General features: G+C 37.2%; 1 protein-coding gene across 2 annotated transcripts in view; it reads right to left on the bottom strand.

The window, feature by feature from the left end:
• Positions 1-21,944, bottom strand: part of gli2a (GLI family zinc finger 2a) — a 79,974-nt gene that overhangs the window by 24,173 nt on the left and 33,857 nt on the right. The window contains exons 3-4 of one of the 2 annotated variants that reach the window (XM_084420859.1): positions 11,516-11,618; positions 3,545-3,747 (exon numbers count right to left, since the gene is read on the bottom strand). In XM_084420859.1, coding sequence (XP_084276985.1) covers positions 3,545-3,747; positions 11,516-11,618 — 306 coding nt within the window. Of the gene's footprint in view, positions 1-3,544; positions 3,748-7,490; positions 8,011-11,515; positions 11,619-21,944 lie in introns of those variants that run through there. The other variant, XM_084420860.1, reaches the window with a different exon arrangement.

Here is a 21,944-nt window from a genome sequence, read left to right on the forward strand (position 1 = left end):
CTGTATAATGTGCGGAAACAATCCAGTTTAGACTAGGATTAGCATGGTATATTAAGCAAATCATTGAATTAATCACCTATAATTATTTTATGTGAGACCTTTTAAAGTGTAGGTGAACTGTTGGGAACACGGTTTATATGAGACAGTCAAAAAAGGCTTTTTAGGTTTTATTTGGATTCATTCAAGCTCAATTCCTTCCATTATCTCTGCCGCCATTTAATCACCAACACAATCTTTTCCACATTGCTTATTTAAGTGTGAAAGCAGAGCCATTACTGGAAGGAGAATGTGCTTGGTGACTTATCTCTGGTTTGGGGTGCTCGTCCCAACCTGTTATAGTAACAGGGCTGAGAGGACCATGCTTTATGGCAAGGGAGATAATGTCTGGGAAATGGTTTCTTTCTCAATATTATCTATTTGCATATTCAGGCTACAGTAATGTTTTTAGCATTCCAAATGTCCAAGTCATTGACATAATAAAGGAGATAAACAACGGTAGAGAGCTTCTGTGGTGTTTGAGTTTGTGGAGGAGCAGAACCATTAAATTCTTTCATCCTTAACCAATGTTTGTATTCTTCCTCCTAGACATACTTCCATAAACATACAATCCATTTTTAGGTGGTACAATGGGTGATTTGAAAGTGCTCTTTGGATCTCACACTAATGTCATTTCAAACCTGCGAAGTTAATGTACCTGGGTGACTCTCTTTATTTTTTTAAGCACAAAATAAGATTTTAGACAGGATGTCCACAAAATGAAAGTGAATGTTTCTCAGTGACTGTCAAGTGCACAAAACATAAAACAATAATAAAAAAGTAAAAAAAAAAATCACAATAAAAGTATGAATATAATGAATAATAAAAGAAAGTCATATGAATATAGAAATACATGAAAATTTGAATTTACAGCTGACCTTACACAGTACTGTTCAAAATTATGGGGTTGGAAAGAGGTTTAAATGTTTTTGAAAGAAATCTCTTATGCTAAACATAACAAGGCTGCATTTTTATATATATATAAAAACAGTAATATTGTGAAATATTATTGCAATTTAAAAGAGCGGTTTACTATTTTAATATGTAACTTATTCATGTGACGTCAAAGCTAAATTTCATTACTTCAGTATTTAGTGTCACTCACATTATCCTTCAGAAATCATTATAATACGATGATTTGCTGCTCAAGAAACATTCGTTATTATTATCAATGTTAAAAACAGTTGTGCTGCTTAATATTTGTGTGGAAGCCATGAATAAAAAATATATTTTTTGATGAATAGTATGTTCAAAAGAGCAGCATATATGTGGAATAGAAATCTTTTGTAACACCATACAAATCTAAAGCCTAGTTTCCATCCACTTTTTGCGCTGTTATGTTATCGACAAAGTGAATATGCGATAAAAAAACATTACGAACTTTGCCGTCTCCAGACTGTTTCCATTCAATTGGCCTTTTACCGATAAGATTGTGTGCGTGATGTGTCGCATATGTTTTGGTGTATCGCAAAAAAAAAGTGCCCTTGAGCCGTTTCCATACATCTTTTATTTTATTTTATTTTTTATTGCAAATTCTACCTTTTGGGGTTCCAGTCAGCACACCCCCCAACACCAAACAAACAAACAAACAAAAAAATAATAATAATAATGGAGAGAGTATTCAGGCAGTTAATTGAAATTTGCCAGCTTACTGTCATTTCAATTTCACAAATAATTGCAAGTGTCCGAAATATCAGAAGACGACGGCAGAATTAAACAGTTGCTCATCTGATAGGGCTCAAATTAACTATACCGTTACGCGACGAACTCCAAGGGTCTGGGAGAGACCATGCAATACGGCGTTCTGGGAGGAAGTTGTGGAGAGACACTTTACAGAAAGTCTCTGGGTGCAACATTTTAGAATGACACGGCCGACGTTTGAGATGCTGTGTGGATTCATTGGTCCTGATACCATTGGGCCCGGGTGGGCCTGGTACATTTTCTACTATGGTACGTTTCTTCATTCAGATCTATTTGCGATCCATTCCATAAACAAACAACGCAGTTTACATGCTCCTTGTTACATTATTCATTAAAGTCCCACTCTGATCATATTTTGAGCTATTTTTAAACATTCTCAGTGGTCTTTAAATGATGATTATGCCGTTTTTAGCCAAAATCACAAAACCTGTGCCGTTTCACACACACACACTCTCTCTCTCTGATAATAATTAATAAATGCACGCATAATTATCAGTGAACTTGATGAATGTTGCAGATATGTTTTACATGCATGCACAAACAAATGCCTTTCAACTTATGTGTGCAAAATTCAGAATAAAATGAATGTGCAGCAAGTTGTACAAATAGAGAGTCTGTAGGCCTACTGTGTTGTTGCCATTAAATAAGCGCATTTAGTTTCATATTTGTTAAAATATAATGATGTTATTTTTTCATTTATGTTGATTATGAAAAGTGAACCGCATGATGAGCAATATCGAGAGACATGGAGCGGGTCAGACATGATTTTGACCACTTAATTAAGTTAAGTTTTGCTGAAAGACAATTTTGTATAAATTGTATCTTAATTTTTTTTTTTTTTTATCAACCAATTGCCTGCATTTAATAAATACAAATATTTAAATATAACAGACAACAATCATAGAGGCGCCCGCGCGGTCACTTGCATTGCTCGTGAACAGGAGCGCATCTCATCCTAACTTAACGAAACTCAGCATATGCCTCACAGACATAAAATATAGCCTATCTTAAGAAAGCTTGAAATGTCTTTTTAACAATTTACATAACAAATAACATAACAAATTCTGGTTATGTAATTCATGATGTGCATTTCTCTCTATAGGCGCGTACTACGGAGATGGCGATCGTCAACTTCATCTTTACAGCTGTTGTTGCTGTTAATAAACTAAAAATAATAGGCCTATCATTTTATTAAACAATAAATTAAATTAAATTGTAAGTGTATTTAAAAAGCAACTATAATTCCTGTTTAAATTTTTTTAAACCTATGCTAATTACGCATTAAATTCAGGTAGGCTACTGAGTCGCTGTCCTCAGTGCCGCAGAAAAGCGCTGAAAAGGAGATGAAGGGGAACCCGTTTTTTTTGGGGGGGGGGCTTATTTTAACTGGCCCATCCAGTTTTCTTTGATTCACCTACAATCAAAATCACGTGATGAAAATCATGTGACACCACATTTATTTGCGTTAAAGCCCTTTTTTTCGACAAAAAGTCTTTCCAAACTAGTTTTTCGCGTCATTTAAAGTATCGACATAGAATGTATGCGCTAAAGTTAAACGGAAAAGGATTGTGTCGACATTTGCAAAAAAATATCGATAATTGCCATTTCCATCAGCTATATCGGTAAACATTTTGATGCGCTAAACCTTTTTTCGCAAAAAAAACACTTGGATGGAAACCTGGTTTATGTCTCTTTTGATCAATTTAAAGTGTCCTTGCTGAATAAAAGTATTCATTTCTTACTGAACGGTAGTGTATTTGTCAGTAACAACAGCACACTGGTACATGGAGAACAATGTGACACTCACCGTCAGCAGGGCTCAATCCTCGTGCTGCGGAGATCATGGAGAGAGTTGGGCTGCTGTGGACTGAGCGCAGGTAGTGCTCCATGTGTGGGTTGACATACGGGTGCGGTGGGTTGAAGGGGGATTCTCCGGTAGTTGCAGCGTGAGGCGATAGTCGGATGAGAGAGATATCAGAGATAACTGGACTGCCAGCTAATCCATGAGGTCTAGCAAAAGACAAAGAAAAAGAAGGCCGCAATTAGTTTCTTACACAAAGACAGGCTGCCACATAGTTTAAGTGCTTAAGTGTAGAGCAATTAGGAAATCTTTGTGCAAATCCATGTCTTAAAGTCACGTAAAAATACTTTTTACCATCCCTATCTTTATCACTGTGTCAGTGACAGACCTTAATTATTTCCACTTAAAACAAGCTCGGAACTCATCAGGAAATTACCATTTACTTCCTTAATGCATATATTCCTGATTGTATGGTGCACGATTCATTGACTTTCCCTTTTAGATGACATCACAAATCCATTTGGCTCCTTTCTGGTATGTAACGTTCACTTTTCACAATTCAACACATTTCTGATGGATACAATTAAATCTCATCCAATCTTTTTTTCTCCTTGAATATCCAGTTTCACTTTGAAATATGTTGCATATTAAAGTAAAGAAATAAAATGGGTCATGAACAGTGTGATTCGACAATCTACACTTTAAAACTTTGTCTTGTCTTCCATTCAAAATGTCTAAACATTTTCAAAAGTTTACCTGAGAAGCAAAATTATAAATATTCAGATTTTTTTTTAAATCAGAAAACGTATCTTTAATTATAGAGCTGATCTAACTAACAGTTTATTTGTCTTACCTTATTGGCAAATTGTTGTTTTTCTTGTTTTAATGTTATAATGATGTTTCAAGATTTATATATAAAAAGATATGTATATACCAAGCGGCAACCTTCCGATCTCTCTCTTGAATCCAACACGGAAGTGACTTAAACAGCAATTCATTGACTGGCAACAAGAGACAGGCTCCAAAAGAAAGTCAGTCCCCTAGACCCCCATGGTAATATGCCCAACTTTACAGCAGAATTTTTTTTTACAGCCTGGTACAAAAAGTGGTTTTGGTCTATATAGCTAATTTTGCCCTTCATGACAACTGTGAGGGGGGTGAATTTTTTATTTTTATAACTCATCCGTTTAAATTCTATTAAGCCTTAAAGTTATGCATAATTAAGGGCATGGCCACTTGAGTGACAGGTGGATTGGGCTGTTGTCACTCTTAGCCGTTTGTCTGCTGTCTGTTTGCCATCACGTCACCTCAGCTAATCCCGCCTTTTTGCCCATTTTCGATTATCCGGGAGCGACGGCTGGCTCAGCCCACTTAGGGCTTTAAAAATGCTCCAGGTCCAGATGTAACATCTGAAAGCACCAATTGGGTCAAAAAGGATCTTGGGCTTCAGACCTTGGGTTTGGGCTTCAGACCTTTACTGTCAAACTGGTCATATTTTTTTTTTTTCACAACTCCCAAACATAGACAAGCAACTCCTCCCTTTACGCCTGAGGTATTGAACAAGTAGAAACTGAGAGAGCTGTAGTACATGATTAGTTGTAATGTTTGCGTGGGACTGATGCCTCTGAAGACACACGCCTGAAGTGTTATGATGATACTGCTTAATTCTCCCTCCCCATTTCTCAGTCACTGTTTGAAGAGGCTGATGTGTAGAACAAGATAATGGGGCAGAAGTTCACAGATAGCCCACAGGGTCAAGGTGAGGATATAAATGTGTCACGTCTTGGCAGGTATATCACGCCAGTCCAAAGAACACCAGCCAGGAGGCAGCTGTAACTCTTACATTTCCTGAAAGTAGAGCACACATCTCTGATCTTCAGTAGCAAGAGGACTTCGAAGAGATGTTTTGCGTGTGGTTCCCATTAATGACATATTAGTATACAGAGGTTAAACACTTGGACGAGAGCAAGATCAGAACCTGATGTCCCACATTTACATTTATGCATTTGGCAAACACTTTTATTCAAAGTGAACCCATGACCTTGCCGTTGCTATACTGCCATGATCTACTCTTTGAGATACAGGAAGGTCATGGAAGAAAAAAAACCAAACAGCTGGTCATTATTGCAAAATAAACCCAATTATATGATCTGGAACCTAATGTCAAACTGATTCTGACTGGCTAATGCTGTGTTTGACCAATCAGAATGAAGTATTCGAGAGAGCTCTGTTACAGTTGAGTCCCTAAATGGAGTGTTCTTGAACACAGAGGGAATGTCAGACAGTGTTAAATAAAGCAGACCTGTCTATGTCCCCATACTACTTCACTTTCCACTGGGAGAGGAAATGACCATGCGTATGAATCAGAGCCTGCGTTCCACAAGGGTGTGTTCTGCACTCTGGCTGCAAATTATGGGGGGATGGTCGGTTCTTCTGGGGATTTGATGGCAAGCAGGCTACAACTATAGCTACACATTCATTTTGTATCGAGGAAAATTAGACCATACTCAATGGGGGAGAAAAAAAAGCCTTTGCCTGAATGAAAGGGGAATGTTTCTTTTATGAAAGTGTGCGTTGTTTACATTTGTTTGACACGTGAATGAAGAGGATTACAGATTGCCTCCATCAAAATGCATTTAGTTATGTGCCAAATCTTTAAAGTAACAGTTCTGTCATCATCTACTCACTGTTTCCAAACCAAGGAGAAAGTTCAGTCCTGCTCTTTTGCATACAATGCAAGTGAATGGTGAATATGGCCTGTCAAGTTGCAAAAAATGACCAAAAGCACTTTAAAAGTATCATAGCCCCTGTTTCCAGAGGTTCAACTACCTCTGGAAGTGGTCGAAAGTGGACAAGCTCAAAACGTTTTAGACCCCGTTTACACCTGTATTTAGTGTCTTCCAAATGTGATCTGATCGACCAAAACGCATCTTAATACCAGGGCTATAAACAGGTGTAAACAGGGCCAAACATGTAAAATGATTATATTCTAAAAAAAATTAAGCTTTGTGTGAGGGACAAACTGAAATAATTAAATAATTAGCTAATTAAATTTCAGTTTGTTCCTCACACAAAGCTTAAGAAAATTTAGAATATAATCATTTTACATGTTTGGCCCTGTTTACACCTGTTTACCCTGAATATAGTCAGTTACCCTAATACCCTTAGTCAATCATTTTATCCCTTAAAACTAATCTTTGATCACCAAAATGACATATTTTTAGTATACGAGGTTCTATGAATATGCAAATTAGCCCTGCCTCCACTCACTCACACCAGCTCAGAGATCCACTCGTTGACGATCATAAATTGACGCGATTACAAGGAACATTTAATGTCAGAAACACCAGCGATTTCAAACCACGTTTCTGAGACTGTCTTTGGTTCACTGCAGTTTTAAGCAGAAAATACTCAGCAATGGTGTTGACTTAAGAATTTGCACATGGTTTGTCTTAAACATTAAAAACACCACAGAGACATATAAACAATATTAAAAGCTTGATTTTTCAATACAAAAAATCTCCCAACATGACGTCAAGACGTGTAACAGTAGGTTTGATGTTGATGATGCCAAACGCCATTGGTTATTGTGTGGCTAGTAATTGATTATGATGCATATGTGCATATTCAGATTGCGCAAACAACATTTGAGAAGAGAACCGAGGGGAGGAATTAACTTCAGTAAATAACTTGAATTTTGGCCTGTTTATCACACAAAGCTAATCTATGACTTCATAAGAAGTTATTGCACTTATTATGTATTTTTGTAGTTTGACAGGCCCTGATTACAATTCACTTTCATTGTGAACATTCTGCTTAACACCTCCTTCTACATTGACCTAAAGAAAGACTACAGGTTTAAAACGACATGAGGATGAGTAAATGATGACAGAATATGAAACCATTGCTTTAATACATGCATTTTCAAAAAGGGATAAACCGTTTTTTGTACCTTTAATGAGATGTGAGCAAGGCCTACAGTGACTATCTGAATGGCAGGTATCAGATGCATTATGCTTGGCACAGTCTGGCTTCATCTCAGTCTCTCATTTATACCATCTCTGTTCGGAGGCCAACTTGCACCCAGCCGGAGTCGTGCTCAGTTTCCAGTAAACGCCTGCAGACTACCAGGCTTGTCCTGTTGCCAACTTTCTGCCATAAGCCTCCTTGAAAGGATAGCCATAAAGACGTCTCTGTTCTTGAGGAGCTGAAAGAAAACAGACTCGCCATACACAAACCACCAAACCCTCCCCCCATTTGTAGAGGGGGGTGGGGGTGAAGCAAGTGCTCAAAATTAATATTCGCCTGCAAAAGTGCTATGATTTTGCAAACTGCCAGCAAAGGTGTGTTATCTGTATGTGGCCATAAGCACGTGTTGGTTGTCATCTTGATCACTGACAACAGCACAACAGATGGCATCACAACAGAAAATGTCATGATGGTTGTGACCATTGGTTTCAGTGTCCCAAACTGAACATCAAAAGATGTCAATTAAAATGCTTTATTAAAAACACACAAATATATTTGATGCAGAAGACAGCTTGACAGAAATTGACTTTACATTGACAAACTCTATTGTTAGTAGGAGAGTATTCTTTCTTAATGTACTGACTCTTTACACACTATTTTTTTTATTATTTTAAAACCCCAGACTAAAGCTTAAAGCCAACATGAAACACCACTTGCAGTTGCAACCCTCTTTACTTCTGTAAAACAAATCATGCACAAGAAGTCCAGCAATGCGCATTAAAAAAGTAAACAGGATTAATTTTGATTTCATGCTGACTTGAAGCATAATGTCATTATGAATTCTCAGCCTTACTGGCACATAATTAAAGATTTGGAGTAATATTTACAGTGGTTTTGAAGTCTTGCCTGCCATAATTGAACTACTATGAGAAAGTATGTCAACAACAGTGAGAGACAACGCTTAAATATACATAAACACATATTAACCCAGTTTTGGGTACATTCCCACATTTCTCAGTGTTCGCCAGACAGTCAAAATCGACAAGACAACATTGTCAACGCATTAATAAATCAGGAAAACTGCTCTGGGTGTTTGAACCTTCAATAATAAGCCATTATTTACAACTTTACCTGTCAGGGGATAAGAAAAAGTGGGCCCCTACTGACAAGAATGATAGCCATGGTCTTGTTGTTACGCCCTCTCTCTGACAAGATGGTACTTGAAAAGTTGAGGAGACCTTAGTCATAGACAGGGTATGTCATGGTGCATTTAGAGAGCTTCTTCTTAATAGCTACCTGTCATTTTTAGCAGTCTTCCATCGTAGCACCATGGGTGGTACCAGCCCATAGTAACAAAACACAATAACTGTCTCCATTTGACATTCTTTTTAGTGTCTCTATTACCACACACACAAGAAAAGGCAGCGACTGATGCAACAATATCATGAAGGTACTGTTACCGTCTTACAGCAGTCATTAGCAATGTTTCTCATGACCTAACTGCTGTAAAAACCACCGACTTGATATGTAACTTGAAACGGTCATGACAAGTTTATGCAAGTATATATATATATTAAAAAATCATATAAAATTCATTCCGTGTTTTCATTCTGCAGGCACTGTGGAAATATTCAGAATATGCCTATTCCCTGCTGACTCCAGAGAGAATATCAGTATGCCACATCTCTGGTCAGGTGCTCTGATTTAGATAAATCACATCTTATCCCGCAGAGACTGCAGTTAACTGCCACTGTGGCGACCGTGGGAACCTTTTCCAAACTCAATGCTTGCTCTCCAGTCCCTCTCTTTCTCTGCAGTATTACTGTATGTCCAAATCTACCATCACATTTACCAAAAGATATGTGCAAAATTTCCCTTCACTATATAAAAAGATTATATTATTAGTTTATACAACTTCTTTTTAGTACATTCATTGGTTTGAAAAAAATGTTGGGTGGTGCTTGATACCACTGCAATCTGAAACTGTTTTCCAAAAGAAAAATTCTTTTGAGCAAATTATGTGTTTTTCTCATTCACTCTGCTGTCATTGAGGTTTGGGGGAAGGATTCTGGATGCTAATTGCTTTGTTTAAATGTTGAAATACTCTACAAACATTTAGACATTCATCTTGAAGACTTGTCAACTATTCCTATTTATGCGTGTGGGGAGAGATTTGATTGCTTTGGAAGATTTTTTGGCAAACACATATCTGCAGCATATCTGAATAGACACAAACCACTATTTTAAACTGCAGCTCACAAGCCAAAATATCACGATTGCCAGTGTTACATGACAATAAATGAAGATGTTAATATTGAGTAACTTACAACCGCTGCAACACTGTAATGGCATCCAGGAATGAATCAGTGTTTGCATGAATCATTTAAGAGAGCAAATCAATTAATCACTTTTTAAGACAGTCACTAGTTTCATTCATAAATTAATCAGTATGTTTGAACAAATTAGTTGTATTAATGACTCAGTGACTCTCTCCTATTACCTATTGGTGTAACATACAGAAAGAGACATTGAAAAATCCCTACCACCAATGTACAGATCTAATTGTATGTATTCGTTTCGCAAATGTTTGTCTAAGTGTGTCAATGTTTGGTTGCCACGTGTGAACGCTTTGAATAAGTGAGTCGCGATGTTGCCCATTACAGTTCGGTACAGATGTCTCCTCGCAAAAGATCTTCGTTTGTGTGTGTGACGGAGGGATTCCTGCCATTTTTTTGACTACTTTACACATTTTATAAGCTCTTCACAAGTTCTTATCAGGGCAAAATACCATCATACAGTATGTAGGCTATGCACATAAAATGAGTGCACACAGCATTATTTGGGATGTTCGGTAAGTTCTGAAGTGAAGTCTACGTAATAAAAGCTGACCAATCAGGTTGTGAACATATCCCTATGCCTTTAGGTTCAGTGCTAAAATGCCAGCGTGAACGCTAAGAGGACCAGGACTAATGTTTTTTTTTTGTGGTCCGGCTCAAACAAACCGAACTATAAGTGTGAACACACCCTAAATGTTCCTCTAACAACGACTTTTACATATGGCAAAGATGTATACCTTAAGGGTGAGCATAAAACCCATGTATCATGAATCATTTTATAGGATCCGATCACTAAATCAGACCCTTACTACTACTACTCCAAAAGATAACATTGTGCTTAATTTGCTGTGCAATACATGTAATTAGGTGAATTGGGCACAGGCAGTGAAAAGGACAGCTAAATCAAGGTCTTGATGAATTAGGGGGCCTCTGTCAAGGCCAAGTCACATTAATCAAAGAAGCCAGAGCACAGAAAGAGAGAGGCCAGGAATTCTCTTTCTCGGGCTGTTCTATCCTGTGATTAATTGTTCTAGTGTCGCTGGGCTCACAGTATGTATCGCTATCAAATCTGGGATTTTCAATGCAAATGCACCGACTGTTTCTCAGGTAAGTCTTCATATATGTGAAAATGCTCCTATTTTGCAATTTATCATTTTTTATTATGATTTTTAACATAACTTGAGTGAATGCTTATCCTGATAAAAAAAAAACATAATGTCTTATTATTTGGTTTGTCTCATTTGCTTTTAATATGTTTAAACCCAAGATTTTCTTATTATTCCCAGGTTTAAACGTCAAAACCTTCCAAAACGGTTTCAGTAAATGCCGGACTCAGACGCTGTCCAAAACAATGAAATATTACAAGGATGAGAGATGCTAATATTCTGTCTGTGATATGAAACTGCTTGAAACGTTGGCATTTGTTTCTCGCTACTTGGACATTTGTTCTCCATGTGTTGCACATCTCCGACTAAAGCTGAACAATCTTTCACGCAGAAGACAAACTGCTGTACTGGGCGTGACCTGACCACAGCATGTTCTGAATCTGTGTGTTTTATACGGAAGATGACTCAACAGTCAACAGGTTATTTTTTTCTTTGAGACTTGATTAATGATGATTCCATCAGTGCAGACAGAGGAAAATTAATGTCGAAGTGCAAAGCAAACTTACCCATGCATGGAGTGCAGAGGGTGTGGCTCGTAATGGTACCTCCCCTCATGGTGTCGCATGTCGATCGGAATCGGCGTGTGGAAGGTTGAGAATAAATGAGGAGCTATGGAGTCAAGGACAGAAGAGAAAAAAGACAAATAAGACAGAGGCCAAAATACAAGATGGGTGTTTTGTGCGGTTTTGTGACCGCTGTTCCTAATATATACACACAGTATATGTATACACACACACACACAATTCAATCCAGTGTTATTATAGTATCATTGTGATAGTATTATAGTTTTTATTAACAGCTTAAATTATTATTATTATTTTATTTATTTTAGTTAAAGTTTTAGTAATTTTGCTGTGTTTTGTCATTTTTATTAGTTTTTTAATGTCTATATGGGTTTCATTTATTTTTTATTTCAGTTTTAGTTATTTTAGTATATCTAGTTAAACTAAAATCAGATTTTGGAAACTAGCTGAAATTAAATAAAAAAATGTTTTTTATGGTTTTAGTTTTACAATACAATACAATAACCCTGATTCAAACCACATTAAACGCAAACACGTTATGCATAACACCATAGAAACAAGGTGTTCACAAAGTGCTACGTAGCCTATTTGTAAACCTATTTGAGCCTAAGTATGGTGTTGTTAGCTTAGCAACATGCTAATACCAAACTATGTTTGATTTTAAAACTGAGCTTGAAAACTTACAGACGATACGTCAATATTAGTGGTCTTACATGTGCAATGAGTGAATTACAGTTTCTCATGATGAGTTTTTATTTGTCTGGGCTAGAAAAAGAGAGGACTGAAACATGCTCTTCCTGTCATAAAAAGGTTGATTGCTTTTAAGGGGGTCTTGTTAAAAACCAACATGCTTTCATTAATGACTGGAACTTACTTGAGGTGGTGGTTATAGATCTTTGAGTAAGCACTAAATAGAGTATACTGTCTGCGTCTTAAATGTGTGTTTGTCATTACTATTTGCTCTTAATGAGCTCCTGAAGCTATTTTTGGATCGACTCATCATCTCATCTCCTGTGCAACATCTCATCTCCTGTCTGTGCCCATTCCTCGCCTGTATTAAAATTCTTGGGCAAAACATGCACCGTTGAGTCAGACTTGACCTGAGAACGGAGAACATGGGGGTAAAGTCTTCAGATCATTATCTTCTCCTGTGAGGAGATCAGGGTAGATCAAGGTGGGGAAGGGCCACAGGAGCCTCTCAGGGGCCCATCAGGAGGAGACCTATATGAGTCAGCATTCCAGAGCTGCCGCTTTCACTCCAATCATCATGGTGACTCTCAAGCATGCATTATCCTGATTCAAGACTATAAAGAATGTGTCCAACAACCTGGGGCGAATTCACTAAAAAGTTTTCTGCACAATTTTTCAGTGCACTTCATTCACCTGCAAGTAGCAGGTAACCTGCTATCTATCTAAGTTATTCTTATTTAGTATGAGCAGATTTTATACCACAGGGAGCGAGACCAATAACGAGACCTACTCAGACCACAATCATTTTACATTATTTACTTGAATTGTAAGTATGAAAGAGGCCTATCAAATAAAATCAATTTTTTCTTCTTTCAGAAAATGAAGGGAAAAAAAAAACAATACTGTACAAGAAACAACATATCCTGTAGTAAACAAATGGACCCTTTTATAAAATCGCTGTAATCCGAGTATCCTTACTTTAATTATTATTAATATAAATATTATTTAATTCCTTTGCCAAATGCATACTACCAAATATAAATCTACCAAATATAAAAATGATTATATAAATATTATTATAATAATAAATATAAATAATATGTTCAATATGTAATTTAATATGTATAAAATTATACAACAGTGGCCAAAAGTGATGTCCAGAGGGGTTATGAGTTTTTAAAGACCTTACCAGTTTGATTAAACCAAAATAATTTAAGTATGAGCAAAAACATTGCCAAATTTGCAAAACATTGCAAAGAAAAACTAAAAGCTCACAGGAAAATGCATACATTGACTGACATAATCAGTTAATTTTTTATTGGTTCTCTCTTGTTTTTGCAAGTGTTTATAATTTCTTCATCCAAACGTCATAATGTCTGCTCAATTCAAAGATTCTGAGCTGTAATAATAGTCACATTTTTGAAACCAAAGCTTTACAAAAAAACAGCGTATGGTAATGTACTTTGTGAGCTTGCATTAGATTTAAATGTTGGTATTTCCAGTGGAATTTGTCCTGGAGAAATGATCAACTCTTCAACCCCTTCATCACTGTCAAAAGCGGAAAGTACAACTGACAGGTAAGCAGCCTACTTCACAACTGGGAAGGGATGATGGTGTGATGGCTTAAATCCACCTCAAAAGCTCAAAATGACTGCATACTTTCAGGCTGTAGTAGAGCATTTTTCCTTGCCAATTAGGTGGACTCCCTTTCCTTGGTGAGTTGGATATAGAGAGGCATTACTCAAATCCTGGTGTAGAGGCCAACGTAATGAGGGCTTGCGTGTATGAGAATAAGCATGCATATACATAACATATTCATTGATGCTTTGGCCAAGTGTGCAGCATGTCAGCGCTTGAGTAAGCCTTTGGAAACTCATGGGATTCCTGTGTGTTTAAGAATGATGGGAACTGGTGCTGTAAAGCTTGGAGGATCATATATGAGCTAAAACGTTTAGAAAGCTACGCTTAGTGTTCATTACTAAGAGCAGTTACAATTTTTTTCTCTCACTGAGCTAATGCAATGCTTCACATTAAACACCATAAATTCACAGCAAAAAAAACCCCAAACATCATATAATAGTCATTCTCTGGATGGCAACCACTGAATGACCTAATCTTGGATGCACTAACTCTGACCAGAGATAGGGCAAATACTTATGAGGCAGGGATGGCCTGAGAAGGGCTTATTTCATCATCATCATCATCATTATCCATTGTTTTTGGAGCAAAAAAAGGACCAAAGTCCACCGCTCATGAAGATACACAGGTGTGATCTTATGGTTTGACCCACTTTCTTCTCTAGATTGAAAAACATGATATGCTCCTACCAAAGGCAAGAGGTTTGAGCATAAAAATTCTCCCTAAAACAGACTGTGGCCAGGTTCATGAAAATTAAAATAATAATAATAATAATAATAATAATAATAATAATAATAATAATACAGAACATTTGAGATTAAAAGTTCGTAAGAATGTTCTTAAGAATGCTCAAATCTTTCGATGGTTTCTTAAATTTATTTTTAAGAACATATTAATTTTATTCTTATGAATAAAATGACAGATTTTGACAGTTTCTGATTGAATATTCCATAAAAAATAGGAATGGTCAATTTTGACTTCATGATGACATTAAAGTAAATTTCAATTATTTTAATGTATAAATATTCTGTTATGCACATTCTAGGGTTAAAAATATTACATTAAAATTCACCAAAATACTTACGAAATGTATGATTTTTTTTTTTTTTGCTGCAATCCAATCCAATCATAATGCATCTAAATTAATGCATCTGAACTTTTAAGTAAAATTGTATTATTTTATTCTATACCCCCCCCCCCCCTCCAATTAATTAATATATATATTTTTGTTCCTTTTTTTTTTTTTTCATACATACATTTAAAAAATTTAATTAGCACCATGTTTAGGTTACAAAAAGTAGTATTGTTTCAGTCCCCCATTATAATTTTTAAAATGTGCAAAACATCCTGTCAAGACCTGGTGAGAACCAGGCATCCACGTTCTGTTGCAGGATTAGCTTGCGGTTTTATATCCTTTTAAAGACAATAGCAGGTGGTAGACATTATCAACGGGTACTCAAAGTAGAGGAAAAACATTCACTTTTCATGTCCGAACGGAGCCGAGAGACAGGCTGCTTTATACTGAGAGTAGCTCATCTTTAGAGGAAGCACTCAAGAACAATAATAATATCCTGAGAGGCCAGGCAGCAGCGGTGTAATTAAAAAGGCTTTTCTGTCTCGCTCCAGGAACGAGGAGGGAGTCGATTCAGACAGGAAATTCCAGCAGAATGGCCTGGCAAGGGGCCTAACTACACAGCACCATGCAAACCGCTCCACACCAGATACCTAAGCTGCCTTGAACCCTGGGAAGCCGCAGGCCGAGTGGCAGCCACCAGTGGAGTCAGACGATCATGGTAGCATGCAATTTGTTCCCATTTTTGAACAACCTAGTGAGGCCTTTTTTGACTTAATGGCACACATCGGTGTGCAGCAGTACGCACCATTTAAATTCTCAGGGGGAAAAAAGGAGGCTTGTCTTCCCTATCCATCCTGCACCTGGGAAATGTCACACTGTATAACATCACTATTTAGCCTGTGTTGATGGTTTTTTCCCAAGGCGTTAGTTGTGGCGGCAGAAGGATTAGGGGTTTAGGGAAGAGCACGAAAACTGCTTCCAGCACTGAAAGGAAGTATTAAGTGAATTACTCTTCTTTTAACACCCCAGGGGCTTTGTAAAACGATACATTTCTTATTAATAGAGGATTTCTGGCAAAGGCCAAGTAGATTAAGTTATGGCATCCGTACCACAGCCATAACTGATATACCTCTTGTTAACTGTAGATCCTTTAAGATGTGTCAAATTCGAATATTGTAAGAGTTGCTTGTTTGCCTCTTACATTGAAAAGGAAATTTGTCGATTAAAAAAAATATATATTGGTCACTGCCAGAGTGTTGCTATGCTAAAGCTCAGAGTATACTTCGGGGTCCGCGCACTGTAATTTACATCATTAGGAGGGTCCGTGGACAGCGCGCTTACAACAGTGCATGTGCGAATGACTTGAGCTCTTGAAAACAAAGTCCACTCATGTCTTCCCGCGCTCACGGCTAACGGAGTATACTTTGAAAGGCCCGCATGCTCAACTGTGCGAGAGACGGAGCAGAACGCGGAAAATGAAGTACACCCGGGCCTTTAGGTGTTCTGAGTAGGTTTAGTGCATTGCTTTGTTGTTGCTTACCAGCCTAAACAAAACCTTTGAAGCATTTCATACAATTTTAAACGTATACTACTGTTCAAAAGTTAGATTTTTTTTTAATGTTTATGAAATTGTGATCATTTATTTGATCAAAAGTACAGTAAAAATAGTGATATTGTGAAATATTATTATAATTTAAAAATGAGCTGTTTTCTATTTTATTAGATTTAAAAATGTAATTTATTCCTGTAATGGCAAAGCCGATTTTTTTAAAGGCCATAGTTTTACAGCCATAGTGTCACACGATTCTTCAGAAATCATTCTAATATGCTGATTTGTTGCTTAGAAAATAATATTCATCATCAATGTTGAAAACAGTTGTTTTGCTTAAAATTTTTGTGAAATCCAAATATTTTTCTATGATTTTTTGATGAAAACAAAAAACTTTTTTTTAATTTGAAATAAAAATCTTTTGTAAAATAAAAAAATGTCTTTACTGTCACTTTTCATCAATATAATACTTGATGAATAAATCCTTACGAGTAAAAGTATTAAAAAAACCAAACAAAAGAGTCTAACCCAAACTTTTTAAATGGTGGTGATACCAGTTAGTGACCTGCCATGCGTTATATAATGTTTGTCGACTTAGTCATAAAGAAATTACATTTCATTAAAATGTATTAACAAGACACAAGGTATCATATTAATGTTTGAAGTGTTTTTTTTTTGACTAATGTTTTCCTAATGTCATTAATGACAGAGGTTTAGTTCATAGCAGGTCTTAGGTTTACAAAACCCTGTCATAAATACAGTAGCTCCAGATCCTCGGCAGGCCTTATGTGCCTTTCCTGTTAATGTTTACAATCGCTGGCTTCTCTCCGGCAGACTAAGGCCATGTCAAACAACTGGCAAAATCCATCCAATCACTCACAAAATTTCCAGCATGCTGCTGGCCCTTATAAGCCCTGAGAGCCGAATGTGATTTATTAAGCCTCTCTGAGGCGCTGGACTAGTTACCTTAATTGTCTCGATACTTCCACAATGTCTCAGACCTTGGACAAAAGCTATCAGGGCAGTGGGGTCACCAGCAAATAACCCCCATGTATCACAGCACAAGGTATAGAGCTGGCACTATGTGAGTGTGTGTTTTGCAACACATTAACATGCTTTTGGTGTAACAGTGCCTCTTAGATATTGATAAAAGTCTCAGCAAGACTACTTACACGTAAAGCTAATCACCCACCTGATTTATCATCAAAATTACTGATGAAACAATTATTGTTTTATAAATAAATACTCACCAAGGCTTTCATTTATTGGATCAAAATACACTAAAACAGTATTATTGAGAAATATAATTACAATGTATATTATTACATTTAAATATTATTACAATTATCAACAGCAATTACTCCAGTCTTCAGTGTCAAATGATCCTTCAGAAATAATTTTAATATGCTGATGTTAAATAAAAATCTTTGTAACATTATAACTGTTTTACTGACTTGACTTTTGATAAATTTAATCCTTGCTTAATACAAGTAGTATTTTTAAAGAGTATACACACACACACACACAATCAGAATACAATGGACTGAAATGAACTAATATGAAATTACAAAATATTAACTATACTTAAAGGATATTTGAATCAATAAAATGAACACTGAACACATGTGTTTTGTCAAGATTAAGTACATACTTTTGCATGTACTTAATCTGCAGGGCTGTACATATTATGAGGTTGCAGAATGCCAAAGCCCTCAAAACCAAAGTTAGTCATTTAAAATGGGTGGATTAAAACAATCACACTAAAGATCTGACATCCATATAGCATGCCTCAAAATCTCATTGGATGACTGGTTGCGGGGTCACAGCACTGATATTTGTGGTTTTGAAAATGGCACTTAGACATCCTCTTAAGAGCTACTTTGTGCCTTTGGTGCTTGCTTGAATCAGTGATTTACTGCTCTTAGAGTACACACTAACGTTCCTTACCCATGAAAACCCAGAAAACATCAGCTTAGCGTGATTGAGGGTTTCCAATACAGGCTCATGGTTATGCACTCCCTTAAGCTCTACAAATCTAAAAACGGAAAAGGGAGTTCATTTTCTTCATCTTCTCTTGGGAACGCTGGTCTCTATGGTGTTCCACGAGGCCCTTTGGCCTCTGCACTGCGGCTGATACAAAGGATGTCCATTAACACAATGGATGCACTAACAGTGGTCAGTGCTGCTTCAGCACTACTGGTCCACCAAAAGATCTTTTACAACAGGAACTATGGCTGTGAAGGAAGTATTCTCACATCAAGACAAAGCAAGAGCTCAAGAGCCAAAGTGATTCATTTGAGGGAATCCCTGCTTGGGTTCACATGGGGGTGAGACCTTGTTATCTGAGTGGACTAAAAAATGTCAACACTCAAAATTGCGAGATGATATTTTCCCCAGTGTTGCAGAAAGCAGTGGTTTCCAAAAGTTTTCATGCTGAGGCCCACTGTGAGACCTACAGTGCCAAAAACTTTACTACCAGGTTGTTTTTTCATACACTTGCAAACTGTGAGATTTTGGGCTAATTGTCTTCTTTCATACTAGTGTAATGAAAACACCACAAAATACACATTTAAGTGTTCATTTTATCATATTTTTCTATTTGGTCTGTAGATTTCAATAACAATACAGATCTATAAAGGCCGTTTTCTCAAAAAGTTTATTTTTTCTATGCAATGAGCCAGAAATCTCCACTGTAATACTTACATATACCAAACTTTACAGTTTTATTTTTTTCGTTTAGTTTTTTTGCTGTTATCATTAATTTCAGATTTATGGAGTGATAAAACAAGAAATCCCCTATAATTTCTAATATATAAACAAAAATGCCTGTATGACTTTCTTTATTCAGTGAAACAGTGTTGCCGTTCATACAATGAAAGCCATCAGGGTCCAATGTTGTTTTGGACCCCACTGACTTTCATTGTATAGACAACAACAGTTGTTTAAAATATCATCTTTTGTGTTATGCAGAAGAAAGAAAGTCTTACAGGTTTGGAACAACATGAGGGCGAGTTAATCATTTTTGGGTGAACGATGCTTTAAAACATGACTTTCAAGCTCAGAGAGAGGTTTCCAGGTGCGATAAGATACAGTTAAGATAATAGTCCATTTACATAAAACAGGATCCTGACTTTCTAGCCAAATGTTGGCTCTGATTGCAACATGCTCTGGGGAATTATGTGAAAGAATTTGTTGTAAACCCTTTAAACTGAAAACATCTGTGAAGGCACAGTGTTATTGGTCTTGTGGATGCCTCAGTTGGGGGTCAGACAGGCTGGTTGCGGTACCTCTTCTTTGCCCTCTCTAGGGGGGCCCTCCATTTTCTGTTTGTATTCCTACTTCAGATGCCTCTGGCCACAAACGCTATGCAATTCTGTGCTTTTCATAAAATAAAGCTTTGGTTCATTCTCCATTTCGGCCTCTTTGTTATTCTCCTACACCCAGGCAGTGGTCTTCCTGGCAGGTTGGAATGAAGTAAGTAATCGCAGCAAAGCACTCATTCCTGTTACTCAGCATTTAACATCCTTTTTGTGCAATTCCAGGTCACAAATGCTTTGCCTCAATGCCACAGACAATAAGACCCCTCATTAAAATTCTTTTCCATTGTGAATGCATCACTTCCCGTGGATGAAACTTCCCCTCTTGCTGCCATATCCCCGTGGCTCATGCCTTTCATTGCCATCCATTACTTTTTACTCAGCCGTTTGGACCCTACATGCTTCAAAGAGTCCTGTCATTACCACCAGTGCCGAAATTGGCAGCATTCTTTACTTTAACCAGAAGCGTCTTGGCTCACGATAGCCATCTCATGCCATCACGCTGAGAAAGTGAGATGATTTACAGACGGCTGCAATTTTTTTACAGCATTTACGACCAGGAGAGGCACTGTCAGCATCAGCGCCATTGGACACACAGATAATGAACTGCAAGGAAACGTTTCCCGTCAGCCCTCCTCTTTTCTGCGGATGAGAGGATTAGGACTCTTAATTAGTGCCTCCAAAGGGAGAGCTCAATTTACGGGATAGCAACAGAGTGCTGGGGGTGGGTGGGTGGGTGCAGGAAAATGTCTAACAGGCCGGAATGGGGGCCTCCCATTAGAGAGGGGAAAGGGGGATGGGAGGATGAGAGCTTCTTTCTCCCAGACAAAAGGGGTGCATTCCGCCTGTACCATGATTCACAAAGTTTTAGAAGGAGGGTGCACAAGAGTCTCAAATTCTGGATGACCCATGATTATGGGAGGTCATGGAGGTAATGAGCATATATAAATCAAATTTTAAACAAAATGTAAAAATACTTCTCATGTAATTTTTTTAACTTGATGAATGTATATCAACAAAATTATAAGTTTGGCATCTATGCAAAAGATTTACATTATGTCACACTTGAGGTAAAAACTCAATTTTAAAAAGTAAATATGTATAACATTTTGTCTAAGACATGGACATGGTATATGCAAATAACTTATATATGCACAGTTGCTCACCTGTAATAGTAGCTGCGTTTACATAGACCCTAATAATCTGATTGTAATCGGACTAGTAGCACAGACGGAATAAAAAAAGACACACGTAACCACGTCAATCGGAATGAATTGGCCAAATCCAACTGAAATTTAATCTGGATTGTAAGGGGTGGTTTAAATTTTTTCCAATCCGATCGAGAGGACATGTAAACACACTTTAGCGGACTGAAAACCAAAACTGGAGAGTTCTGTGCAAGTGCAATGACGCAAAAATGGCGTAATAGCGTATGATGCGTGGAACAAGCGGTTGTTGTTGAATCAAGTTTCATAAACGACTGTCGTGTCATTCTAAAAGTTTCCTTCGACTCATCATCTGTGAAGTGGAGTAGGACAACTGTCCCACCAGTCCTTGTTTCGGACTCTTATCCACAGACGCCTTGTTTTACTGGTTGATAAATATAAGCAGCATGGCACAGCGGTTCATGTGCTCGTCGTGCTCGTCGTCTCCTAGTGTGGTCTGCTCTTTAAAACAAAGAAAAGAAGCAATGCAGGAGAATAGCATGTGTAAACAAACAGCGGGAAACTCAGTATATTCCTGCAGTGTGCACATTTCAAAAAATCTATTCTGATTTGAAGCTTGTGACATATAAACAAGCTCATCAACCCAATCACTTTATTTAGCATTCATGTAAACAATACATTCGGATTCATCAATCAGAATTAATTCATTCCGATTGAAACAAAAGGCGTCCATGTAAACGTAGCTAGTGACCACATAACAGTTTAATTCTATATTCACATGCAAAGTTGCAATGTTGTTTGGGAACCATTCAACCTTTAGTTACACCGTATGGTTTTTAAGAGCATGCAACAGAATTTCTATTGGTTGATGCATTTCCACCATCAAATCATTAATAAAGGACAAATGTCATACTTCACAAAAATGTTGGCTCTAGTAGTGGTAAAAACAGGGCTGAGTGGGGAAGTAAAGAAGAGC

This window comes from Rutilus rutilus, assembly GCF_951802725.1.
Source record: "Rutilus rutilus genome assembly, chromosome: 10".
Classification (NCBI taxonomy): Eukaryota; Metazoa; Chordata; class Actinopteri; order Cypriniformes; family Leuciscidae; genus Rutilus; species Rutilus rutilus.